Consider the following 13,440-nt stretch of genomic DNA (forward strand, 5'->3'; position numbering starts at 1 on the left):
CACTTGGACTGTAATTGCATTTGTATTTAACGTGGATTCATGAACGGATTCTTCTGTTTTAACTTTCCTACACTCCTGGGTCATATGTTTCAAATTTCCATAACCCCTCTCACACTTAAGGAAAGCAGGTGCAGAATGACTATTGTCAAAACAATCTCGGTGACCTCTGAGTTTTTTTAACTAGAGTTTGTATTACATTGCTCTCCTGGGACAAACATGCAAGTGCAAAACATCAGCTGTACATCAGCAAATACATGCAGCTCTGTTTTTCAGTTTTGGGAGCTTTTGTTTTTCAGAATGATGTATTTTTAAGATAACACTTAGTCCTTGAATTTATCTGAAAACTCACCGTCATCAGCAAAACAGGAGCCTACTCCAGCCTTGTCGGGTCTTTGTGTTAAGTGAAGCTTTAAAAAATAGAACGATAACCCCCGGTAACATTTTTTTCAGTATTTCCCACACTCTTAACTTCAACACTAGTATTTTCTGTCTTATAGAAATAAACAAAGCTTTTCAAGTCTTTTCAACTCAGCCCAAATTCATTTAGCAAGATCAACCACATTATATATTTACAGAAGATCTCAAGCAAAGGGAACAGCACAAATGTCATTTTTTTCTGAATTCATTCATTCCTCATTCATTCTTATTAGTGACATCAAGAATCCTGTTTCTTTAAACAGTGTAAATTCTTTTGAACTGCATCTGTTGCAGAGAAAGTACTGCAGAAGAATCGTGTGATTATGACTAAACACAAACACTGTATATACAATGATACAGCAAACTAATTTAACCCAAATATTACATTGTGTACTTTTATATTTATACTTATATAATAGTATATCCATTAGGAAGCTTACATCCTCAGTAGTTTATTACAGGCAGTATATTGTTGGTTGTTATGAAACAGTTTTTTTTCCAGTGTGGTTTGGTAAAATGCCGATAAAGAAACGTTTTAAATGTTAAGTCACTGTCAGGATGAGTCAAATGTTTCTGTGTCTGCTCACCACCTCTGAGAGGTGCCAATAAATGACAAAAAACTTCTGGAAAAGTCTTCTCGCTGATGTCAAGTCAGAAACAATTGAACGCAACCATGGCAGGAAATATTTTTTTTATGTCAAAATAAAAGTCTGCTTTCCGTAATTTGTGGAAGAAGCATGTGGGGAAGAAAAGTACATCAAATTTATGAATGAATCTGAATTTAATTTAAATAGCGCCTTAGTGAACACAATAACATATAATCAGTTATAAAATATTAATTGAAGACTATCTTGATAGGAGCATGTGTGTTACAGCTTACAAAAAAGGTATTCTACACAAAAAAAACTCAACATAATTAATTGGCCTGATTTTTATTTTTATTGTAGGGCCCTCGTTCATTCTGGGATGTACCACGTTAAAGGTGTAGGAGTCTAATATTGTTATTACTGTTGTATTAGTTTTAATACAAATACATATTATATGAAGGTCTATATATATGTGAAAAGTTTTGTTATTAATTTTATGTTACAGCCCAAAAATATTATCTTTTTACTAAATGCGTCATTTTAAAATATCAGTTTGTTTCAATTGTTCTTTTTTGTTATTGTTGAGTTCAATAATTGATTTATTATTTTGTTCTTTTTTGCCTTTTTTTCTAATCAGCAAAGCAGATGTCAGTGCCAACTATTGAAATGTTGTGCTTTTATTTTTTGTAGTGTTATTACATGATCTTAATCATCAAGTTTTGGAGGTTTCTGACAGGCACTGTTCAGACTTATTCAGATGATTCCGTTTTAAAAAGAAAACACTTTTTTCAAGTCTATCCATATTTGTTGTTAAAAATTTACAAGAGGTAAGTAGAATTACTGAATTGCAATTCCTAAACTGAAACTGAGCAATTTGCATGAAAATATTTTCGTTTTGTTTTCTAAAGGTTTATTTTGAAGCGTATTACAGGAAGTTGGTGTTCACATTGCGGTACTTTTGAGAGCTGGATGCGGCGGCAGCAGCATGCTTGGTCAGTGAATCACATGTCTGCACCGTCCCCGTTATCCGCTGGTATAAATAAGAGCAGCAGCGAGCCTGGGGCAGCTTCGGACGAGCTGGAGTCTCAGGAAACAAACAGAGGTGAGTCAGAGGAGATTTGCTTTTTGCAGGTCGGCGATGCTCACAGAAAAAGAAAAAAAAATAAGTGTTTTTGTGTGCAGACTGTGGTGGTTACATTTTTATATAAGCTTTAACATATTTAAACAAAACAGAACAGACCTCGTTTGCATTTTGCAGGTTTTGCAGATAAAACGTCAGACTGTAAAAATCACTTCTAACTAATTAATTAAAGCATGTCGTGTTATTCCCTTTCATGCGGTCGTGCTGACTGAAGGTGATTGCTGTTTAAATTGCTTACTCATGGGTGTGACCTCCATCTCTGGATCAAAACAACTGGATTAGGGTGGATGACGTCCTGCTGTGGTTTACTTCAATAACACGCTTCAGCATTTTACGCAGTGCTTGGTGCGTAAATAATAATAAAAACGTGAAACTAAATTATAAATCTGTAATCACATGCATGTTTGCAGGTTTTAAGATGTTACACTATAAAAGCATTGGTGGATCTTTATTATTATTATTACATATTCTGGTTTAGAAATAGAAATAGCCCTGATTCCTTCATGCCTATAGGACAGTTAAGTCCTATGGGTGAAGAAGTCCCCAAACACTTTAAATAATGAGGCCAGTGTCCCATTTTTGACAGATTAGTCCATTTTTTTTCCTTCCTATTTAAGCACCAGGAAAGTCATTAATGGGGGGACAGAAGCAAAAGAAATTTCACTGTCACTGTAACACTAGTTTAATAAAGAAATAGTAGAATAAAATGAAAGAAATTTCATTAAATCATTGCAAAATATTAAACTTTATAAGTGAAATGTGCGAATAGTTGTGCAGCAGTATACTGTAGGGCAACAACGTCATAAATACAAAGTTATGGTAATGTAAGCTATTTTAGAGTATAAAGTGTAATATGTATGAGATAAATGTTACAATAACAAAATGCAAAAAAAAAAATTAGCAGATATTTTGTATTTTTCTGATTTTATAAACATAAACTACAACATCAGACAAACAAATTTGTTGTGTTCCCGATGCTTAAAGTGGCAAAGGTTTGCTTTAAAAATGAACAAAATTATTCTTCAGCAGCCAAGATTTCATTTCTCAGTACTAAATGTCTTTTAATAGTAATCTAAGTGTCAAATAAAATATTTACAACAGTAAATAAATGGTTCCAGAAAATAAAGGTGATGTGTGGGAGACTGTGCAGATGTTGATATCATACTGGTAATGCTGAACTTCCTAGAAGAACATCTGGAGAGGAGGAGTGTTGGTATTTCAGTTGTGTAACCAGGATCCTTGCAGCTGTTGTTCAGCAAATAACACAACTGGGCCTGTGCATTGTTAATACTTTTTATTTGCCTAACTTTCTCTCCATCTCTCTCTCTCTCACTGTTTTTTCTGTTTAATTTTCTGTGGCTTTGTCTGTGCTTTTCATTTCAGCATTGGTCATTCTTTCCCCTCACTGAACGTCGGGGCTTACTCATTATTTTTTTTTCTCATTACAAAAGGCTGGATTGGAAATGGTGTTTACAAACCTTCTAGTTCCTGGATAATGACCTCACTGTGTTTGCTGTATGTTTAAAAACGCAGAAAGTTCATATAAGCAGGAGAAGGTGGGACATTTTTTCTGCTCCCAGGTGGACGTGCAGTCCAGCCCTGCTGGATTTAGAACAGCTGATGACATTTTGCAGTTTTTGAAGGACTGAAAAAAATATCCAGGAAGGTTACATCAGCGCTGATTTAAGACTATACTGTGTACTGTAACAAGAACACAGACAATGGACACAAAAAATCTAAATTTAAACTATTTTAAGATGGCATAAACCTTTTCTGATTAGTAATTATTAATTCGCTATGGGCATTTAATCATATAGTGCAAGCAGACCCAAAAAGTTTCCAAAGATAGCAAAGCTTTCATACTGATTCTGGGGAAGGGTGTGTAAGCTGCTCTGCAGGGCATCTTAAATATTCTTATTTGACTGAACCCATGCAGAGTCATGGGTATGAATGGGCCTCTTTCAATGGGATGATTAAATACATTCAGTAGGACAGGGTTGAATAAATAAAGGGAACAGGAAATATAAACAGATCAACTACCAAACAATGTAAAAGTTCTTGACTGTTTTGGGGTGTTGCAGCAGATTTGTATGCATACTGTACTCTGCTTGTTTCCATAGAAACAGGAGGAGATTGTGGGCGAGCGACTGCAAACAAAAACACACTGTAGAAGATGAGCAAGACACTCCTAAGACCTGTGCTTTTATACTGGGTGTGCAAACGCTTTACTTCACCTGAAGTACCTGGAGCTTGCAGTGTGTCTGCATGCAGACAATTTCATTAAGAACAGAACTAGAGGTGTAAATGCATCCTTGTGTGAATCTCATTTCCAGCAGTTTAGAAGAAAGAAAAAGATGTTTATCTTGTCTCAACATGACAGATTTGCCCATTTACAAATCTTGTGGAAGACATTGGCTATCCTCTACATCAGTGATTTTCCAGATTTTTGGAAACCAACGAATCCTTCCTTAAATGTTTTCAGTATAATTTCATATTAAGCAATGTCTGCTTTTTATGCGATCAGTTAGCTCTTTAAGCCTGAAAACATCTGCATGGCTACCCTTTCGCTCAATCAAAACTCTAAATCAGGGTGAAGCGCTTCATAAGAGTCTTGAAAAATTCTTAGTCGTAATTCTGCCAAATTTGATCCACAGCAAAAGCTACGTCCGGTTTAATCACCATAGAAGTGGGCAGCCTTTCCACTGTGTGCGCCAAGTTCTGCAAACAAAACAAAAAAATCCTTTAAAAAAAAGTCTTCTAAGTAGATTTTTTTGCTTTCTGTTATGTTTTGTGTCAAGTAAGCATGCGCATTATCTAATGGTTGACACAAGTGTGTAATTTTGGTTATTATGGATGGTTAAACACTGAGCTAATCCTGATAAAGACTAATCTCCAGAAGGCTCCAGAAAAACTCAGTGAATCAGCAAAGTTCAGCTAGACTGCTGCATGTGGCCATGTGTTTTTAGAGAAAATAAGGATTATTGCTGACTGCAGAAATAATCAGCAGAGATTAGACTCCCACATGGGAGAGATTATTTATGCTGCTTAGGGAAAAGCTGCACAGAGAGGAAAGAAGCCTGGTCCAACTGACTGATGCATTTCTCTGTCTTTGTCTGTCTCATGTTAGCGGGGGGGTCATACACCACAGACATCCTCTGCTGAATATGTCATTGTTGGGTGAACGGGCAGCTGACCAAGCACACGTCAGAGAAGAAATGGGTAACAGAGAAAGAGCCTGCTGTTCTATTATACAATGCCTTTGAAAGGCACTTTGGTCAGTGTCGCAGGAGAACACTGATCTGAACTCATAACATCCTTTAATGATTGAAACTGGGGACGAATAAGATGTTCATCAGTTTGAATTATTTAGTGTTATTGATTGGTTATTTTTAGCTTTTGCCGTGTAAGGGCACAAAACCGCTGAGCAAACGTGATGATTTTTTACTGCGTAGCTCCCCACCTGCTTTTTCTCCAGCTTCCATCGCCCTCTGGTGGAGATAAGGAGTCTGTGCAATGACATTTTTCACAGTCCAGAGTCAGTTTGGACTGAACGTGTGTTTGATTTACATTCCAGGTCTTTGGCATCATATTCACATCATTACCTGCTGGCCCTCTAAGAGTCAGAGAGGATGCTAATGATGATGATGATGATGAAGAGGAAAGGCTCGAAAGAGTCTTTGGCCTTGGTGGCTCTTCTGGTGGCCTCAGCCAGCTGTATCCTTCCTCCGACAAAAGAAGATCTTAACCGTAAGTTTGCAGGGTGTGGAAAAAAGGGTTTAAAGGGCCAGTTCACACAAAAGGATTGATCTGATGATGTTAACAACTTGTTAGTTACGGCAGTAATGTTAGGTTATCTAGATAAATCGTTTTTAATCGGCCATTTTCCAGTATACAAACCTCTAAGAAGTTAAATAGATTTCATTAGGGCAACAGATTTCTTTTCATGGTATTCCACTAATAGGAATCTTCCATTAGTGCTATAAAACTTAAGGTATTGAAGATGATGTCATTTTTTCAAGCATATTTGTTAAAGTTGAGTCAAAGAGCAGCATAAAAGAAAAAAAATAGTTAAAGGAAATAGATAAACAAACAAAGGTGTTAACAATAACCAACAAAATCTAGGCCCCTCAATTAGGCCTGGATATTTAGTATTCATGACAGATTTCCTTGTCTGTCAAATTTCTGTGATTTGTGCAATGCCAAGGGCTTGTAATATGCATGCATTACTGTTATGGAGGTCCGTGTAGTGTCTAGACACAGGGTAGTTGATATTCTATCTGCATGAGCACATTTGTGGTCTGTTAGTCTGCCCTTCAAATGTCTTTTGGTTCCTCCAGGGTGATAAAATACACTGCAGCTGGGACTCTACAGACTCTGGAGTCTGTGGATGACAGATAGGGTGCTGAGGTTAATTTACTGATTAATTCTAAATTTATTCTGAGAAGATAATGCATAAATGCCCAGGTCTGTGTTACATTTGTGTTGTGATTCTACATACTGGACCCCTTAGGATATGTAGAATAAAATAATCGCCTGAGCAGAGGTTGACAGTGAGCAGAACCAACAGAACAGGCATCATGTAATATCAGTAACGTTCAAGGCCATTTTATGGAAGTTAACATTTTCTGCGTGTTGTTTGTGGTTTACAGAGATTTCCATTCAGGGAGAAAAGTATCTGGACAGACAAATTGAAAATGCCATCAATGGAGTGAAGGAAATGAAGAGTGTGATGCAGAAATCTTCAGAGGAGCATAAGAGGTTTTTGGATGATCTGGAGAAAACCAAGCAAAAGAAAGAGGTAGCACTAATATTAAATACTATATGTTTTAACAGTACCTTTGTTTGCGATGCTGTAGGGAAATAAGTGAAGTAAAGATGTCTAGTGATTTGGGTTTTTTGGGCCACAACACACAGAAAAGTAATATTTTAATGTTCCAGTGGTTTAAACTTTGTTTTTAAATGTTTAACAGCAAGGAAGTGTTCACTTTTTTTCCCTTAAATAAATCTGTCCCTGCTGCAGATAAGAACTTACATAGTTCCTGAGAGAATTTACTGCAGAAAATTTCTGCACGTGTAACTCTAAACTGAACTCTAAAGGACGAGATAATTATTACCAAAGATGGGGCCAGAATAAAGTTGGATGTTTTAATGTATAGGAAGCGATGCGTACAGCTCAGGAGATGGAGACCGAGCTGGAGAAGGAGGAGGAGGTTTGTAACGAGACCATGAAGGCTCTGTGGGAGGAGTGCAAGCCTTGTCTGAAGAACACCTGTGTGAAATACTACTCCCGAACCTGCAGCAGTGGATCTGGACTGGTGGGACGTCAGGTCAGACACTAAAGGAGATACAACACTATGCATATTTCATCCTTTCCCCTTCATCATTCTTCTTCTCTCCCCTGAAATATTAAGCCATGAAAGACATTTTAAGTTTGATTTGAAATGAATCAAATTCGGTCTGCAGCTGGAGGAGGTTCTGAATAGAACATCTCCTTTCTCCATCTGGATCAATGGAGAGAAGATCGACATCCTGGAGCAAGAAGGACAACGGCAGAACAGAGAGTTCAAGAACCTGGAGGAAAAATACACAGAGATGGCCGACGGCGTGGACAACATATTCACAGATAGCATGAAGGTACGGTTTACCTTTGCTTGTTTATATGCAGAATAAATCTTTAAGCACCACTTCCTGTTTGAACAAGTATACAGCAAACACATTCACTCACTACATCAGTACCAGCATCAGCTCGGTCTCTGTATTTGTTGTTTTCAGGTGGCCAATCATGTGCACTACAGCCCTCCTGTGATCTATTTGCCTAACTTCCTGTCACCGTACGCTCGCCACGGCAGAAGCATTCGCTCTCTGTTCCACGATCATTTCCACGGCTTCCAGAACTTGTTCTCCCCTATGATGGGAATGAGCCGGAACTTCTTCAGTTCCATGGGCTCCATGATGGACATGGACAGTGACACAGTTCCCAATGAGGGTCGGTTTTTCTGTCGGGCTCAATGTTTTTATTCAGAAAGTATCTAGAGAGCTATCGGCTGCAGAATCCCACATGCAGTAAACTCAAAAACCCCTCGTTTTAATGAAAGTAATGTGTGCTGAGAGCTTTTAAGTCTAACTACAAACTGTCTATAAAATGTGGACATCGCTTGTGGACCCTGAAGTTGCATTCTTTGTAATGACCAGCAGGGGGGGAGCAACTCGTCTGGTTGCAAAAGGCAGTCAGGGTATATGAAGCCTTTAGTGACTATTGACTATCCACCATTTACTTGATCTTTGCTCTCAGTGAACAGGTTCGTGATCAGACTATAGTCTCAAGTAATAACTTGGTTTAGCAAGTAATAACTTGAGACCATAAACATAAAATTGTATTAATGCCATTAGAGTACCGATTGGTCTGTGATTTTGGTATGTTGTTAGGCGGTTTCTTGTCAAAATGATGATATAATTGAAAATGCATAATTAAGGTTTTGTGGCTATAACTATGTAATATATACCTTTGCAGCTGTAAACTGCATTGCTGTATTGGCTGGTAAATAACTTACTAGGTAATAATTGGTTTAGCTTAAATAAAAAGCAAATCTTCTCTGATTTCTGTGGAGTCACATGACCAATAGTGACATTCAGACAAGAAAAATTAAATTCATGTGCAGAGGCACATCACTGTTGGGTTTTATTTTCACATGAAACATTCATAAGGTGCGTTTGTGTCATTCACACAGATGGTAACGTAAATGAGGACGTGATCATCACCAAACCTTACGGTAACGGCAGGATGACCTGCAGAGAGATCCGTCGCAACTCAGCCGGCTGCTTCAAGTTCCGCGACGAGTGTAAGAAGTGCAAAGAAATCCAGCACATTGGTAAGATGGTGTCTCGTTCATTGACTAATACCTTTTATTCACACTGTTAACATGGATACAGGAGTAAAAATAGTTAAGGTGGAGCCAATGGGAAATATTACCAAAATAAATTAAAACGTCATCCTTCATTATTTAAAAAAAAATAATACAAGAAGCCATTTAACAGCTATGAGGGCCTCTTCAAACTGCCTTTCATCCAAATTCGACTGGCAGGAAGCCAGGCACTGAGACCTGAATAATGATCCAGGGATGTCTTGATTAGAGCAGCACAATTAATATTTATAATGTCAAAGAGAGTGTAATTTAGTCATGTGATCTCTTCCTTTGTGTTGATAATTCTATTGTTACTCTTCCATTAAACGATAAGACAGAACTGGGCTCTGACACAAAAGCATCTATTTATAGACTTTTGGAAAATACAAAGAGCTTTGTTTTGTTTTTGCACTCAGAGGGATCCGTCAGCTAGTTGATTTGAACTAGCTTTAAATTATAGTTTCATTTTTAAACAATGAAAAGCAGCTGGAACTCTTTGTTTCCCTGTTTTTCATTTTTAAATCAGTGGCATAATATCAAGGCTCTATGTGTGGTGGTCCTAACTAAAAATACTCCAGTCTGGACAGAAGTAGTGGTCCGCAGTGTCTCTTATTCTTGTAATTCAGGTGTTTTTCAGTCCCATTGCCACATTGTATAAAGTAAAACAGTTAGTCATGCAGTCTGTGAATGAACGGCTCATTCTAAAGACCTCACTGAATTTGAGTGTGGTGCTATTATAGGGTGCCACTACTGCAACAAATCAGTTCGGGAAATGTCTTTGCCCCCAGATTTTCCATGATCAACTGTTAGTGGCAATAATGCAAAGTGGAAGAGTTTAGGAACCAAAGCAACTCAGCCACAAAGTTATAGAACAGGGTTGCTGAGTGTTGAGGCGCATAAGGCAGAGCTCCAATCCTCCTCTGACATTAATATCAGCACATAAACTGTGCACCCGGAGCTTCGTAGCATGAGTTTCCATGACCAAGCAGCTCCTTTAGGTGTTTGTCTGTGTGGCGTATCTCAGATTGAGACCCACAAAACTTGAATGTACAGATGTAGGATCGCAGAGGTTGAATAACCGTGACCTGTTAAGGAGTTTTACCACAACCAGCAGGCTGAACTTTTTGCCTTATGTTGAAATATAGTAGTAACTGTTGCAATAGTGAGGGGAAGAAACATCATGTAGCTCAATTGTTTGGACAAAATTAGCTACGTTTATTTCAAACATTTAAAAGAATAAAGTACAATTGACATATATGGGCATTCAGCAAAAAAAATAAAAATAAAAAATCCGATGCATTATTGTCTGAATATAAGTAACTCAAATTTATGCTCAAAAAGAAGCAGGAAGACATAAACTTATTTGATCCTACCCCTCTTTCCTGTCTAATAAATGATAGCAATATTCATCCAACTTACCAATGACCTACCACTGGCCCATATGCACATACAAGTGCATTCATACCTACACATTATGTGCAGTCTTGCATATATATAATAGTCACAGCTGCTAAATATCAGCGGGTCTGCTTGCCTATAGCATAACTGCAGACTATTCTGAAATTGAAACATGTATGTGTGACAACGCTTTGAGTTAATGCCTTAGAGATGAATCACTCCCCATCTTGTGTGTAGTATTTGTGAGGATACGTTTGCCTTTCTTCCTCAATTACAGCAAGCACAGAGTAGTATTTTATTTCATTGTTTACTTTACTTTTAATGGACTTTTTGGAAAGTAGAAGGTAGAAACAGATGTGCCAAACTAGGAGACTGCATTAGTGGTTGAATTTTTAAATAAAAGGGGGGGTGGGGTCAGCATTTATCTAATTAATTTAAGCCTGATGTAGCAGTTAAGTGATTTTCCAACTTTACTCAAGCTCCACGATGATGTTTTTCCCTCACAGATTGCTCTGGGAAGAAACCTCTGGAGGGCCCCCTGAAGGAGGAGCTGGAGGAGGCTCTGGCCTTGGCCGAGCGTTTCACCCAGCAGTACAACTCCCTCCTGAAGAGGTTCGAAGAGCAGATGTTCAACACCTCCTCCATCTTGGATTTGTTCAACAGGCAGTTCGGCTGGGTGTCTTCTCTGGCAAACGACACCAGCGACGGCATCTTCATTGTTCAGGCGGTAAGTACTGTTGCTTCATTTGACCTTAATTTAAAATATGCAATATTAAGGTTGTAATTTGTTATCTACATATAGTTATGCTTTTCAACACTTCTATTTTTATCACCTGAAAAACTCATGTTAGGTGTCTAAGTACCAGTATCTGCTCACAGCTATTACAAGACGAAGAAAAACACCAAATCCTGCAAAATTATCCAACTTCTGAAAGATCCAGAAATGATTTTTCTCTTTATCATCAGTCATTTTAATCATTTGTTTCAGCTGCAACTTACAGAACCCCCCTGAAAAGCTAAAAGCCCTACCTCCTTATGCTACAGGTGATGTGCAAGGACTCTGAGAAGAAGGTTGATGGGGAGGAGGAGCCTGGAGAAACCAAAGTGAGCGTGAAGCTCTTCGACTCACCACCCATGAACTTCACCGTGCCGGGCGAAATCCCCTGGACCGACCCCAAGTTCTCTGAGGTGGTAGCTCAGGAAGCTCTGGATCGCTACAAGGAAACCAGTGTGTGAGTGTCAGAGAGGACTCCAGCAGGCTGAAAATCATCAATTAAAGGAATATTTTAAAAATGTTAGGAAGAGGACTAGGATTCAAAAAGATTGATTTTATTAATTTCCTTTTTCCTAATCCAGCACTGCTACTTTGACTTGTTGTGACATTGATTTAATGCCCTCCGTGACAGTTAACAGCCTGTGAATGAGAGTTCACAGATCAGTCACAGATTCTGATCTCCATCTCTCGTTTCTTCTTCCACAGTGTCCTCAAATAAGCTGGATTTACTCCTGAACCTGCGTCGTCTTCTGACCAGAGAATGTTCTGGATTCATCAAAACAAACCTGAAACCCTGACGCCAACCTAATGTTCCTCTTCAAGTCCTGCTTTTGCAAACGACACAGTTTAACCTCAGAGGTTTATATTGTTACATTAGTCCTGCTGTAAGAGAAGATATTTAGTAGATAACAGTCCCGCTCGTGTGTATAGTACTTCCAACAAACGCCCTTGTATTACAGGCAACATGGGCATCTTTAACGGGGGGCCACTAGGCAACGTTTTTTGTGCAGTTTTATTTTTGTGGAATTTGAAATGTATTCTTTTTGCATTCAGCCGCAGTCACACGTGATTAAAACGATTGTTTTTCCATTAAAGATTGTACCAAGTTTTGAATGGTTGCAAAGATTTGAAGGATATTGGAGCACTGAAGTAACTTTAATGGGTTGATCGTTCCTTTTGCAGAGCTCAGATACTTCCTGTATCGAGTTGGTGAAAGCGATTTATTGGCTTTAATTAAAATTGCCGACCAAAGCTGGGAAGTTCAGGATTGCCTTGTGCCGCTCAGTAAAACAGCCTAGAAATGAAGCAATATGTAGAAACTGAATAAAACCTGCTCTAACCTATTCCACTTCCCTGTCTACTCTTATTCTGAGTTTGTGTTTTACTTCTAAGAAATTGATCAACAGTTCCAGTGAACAGACTACAACAAACTACCTCACAGGTAAAAGTTGAACTAAACCAGATAATTAACAAAAAGTCTGCTTTTATATTTTTTGGAGTAACTGGGGTGGCATGATGCTGCAGTGCTTAGCATTGTGTTCCTGTGGATGTAAGAGTATGAATGGTTTCTGCGATAGGTTTGGTGTACCCCTCCCCTCCCCCTGTGACAGCTGGGATGGGCTGCACTCTCCATAACCCTGTTAGATAAGCATCCATCTTATAGTCTTGCTGTGATCATACTTTATCGTTGGAAGTTTAAACCAAGTGACGCGGACCAAAATCGAAATTTCTTGTTAGGCAAATATATGAAACTGCTACACTATGGAACCCACTTTCTTCCCAACACCATTAAACCATGGGGTGATAAATTTCAAGTAAATTAGCGTTTTGATTTTACTCCACATAGACATGATTTCATCACATACTTTCAACAGAATTGTCAGATGTACATCCCTGCTTGCTAACTGGGGAAGTCCACTGAAGTCCACCAGCATGGTCATAAAGAGTTTGAGACGACTCGTTTGGTGACGGGGTACATTTTCCTGCTGGAGGTACAGGTTAGAAGATAAATGATACTTATTCCCCAATTAAAGGACCTTTTAACAACTTCCAGATAAATTAGTGAGTAAAGAGAGCAGTTTTTAAAATATTGTGCCGTTTTTTATTTTTGTGTAAAAATCACACAGCTGCTAGTTGAATCTGCAGAGATACAGTACATCCATGCAGTAAAACATCTAGGGTTCCCACAGCCAAGAGAGAAGGAATTAAATAGAATATTCT

The 13,440-nt window shown here is 38.3% G+C and overlaps 1 protein-coding gene across 2 annotated transcripts; it reads left to right on the plus strand.

Annotated features, from left to right (window-relative positions):
* The first annotated feature begins 1,982 nt into the window (after positions 1–1,982).
* Positions 1,983–12,563, plus strand: clu (clusterin). Of its 2 annotated transcripts, XM_063495561.1 has the most exons (11): positions 2,035–2,106; positions 2,360–2,490; positions 5,720–5,892; positions 6,795–6,943; positions 7,302–7,472; positions 7,609–7,779; positions 7,918–8,131; positions 8,874–9,014; positions 10,952–11,172; positions 11,490–11,677; positions 11,926–12,563. In XM_063495561.1, the coding sequence occupies exons 3-11, from the start codon at positions 5,775–5,777 to the stop codon at positions 11,936–11,938; spliced, it is 1,386 nt and encodes a 461-aa protein (XP_063351631.1). In that variant the 5' UTR covers positions 2,035–2,106; positions 2,360–2,490; positions 5,720–5,774; the 3' UTR covers positions 11,939–12,563. The 2 variants fall into 2 exon arrangements, with proteins under 2 accessions (XP_063351630.1, XP_063351631.1); XM_063495560.1 differs by lacking the exon at positions 2,360–2,490 and having other exon boundaries at positions 1,983–2,106.
* Positions 12,564–13,440: the final 877 nt, after the last annotated feature.

Source organism: Pelmatolapia mariae, linkage group LG15 (genome assembly GCF_036321145.2).
Source record: "Pelmatolapia mariae isolate MD_Pm_ZW linkage group LG15, Pm_UMD_F_2, whole genome shotgun sequence".
Lineage (NCBI taxonomy): Eukaryota > Metazoa > Chordata > Actinopteri > Cichliformes > Cichlidae > Pelmatolapia > Pelmatolapia mariae.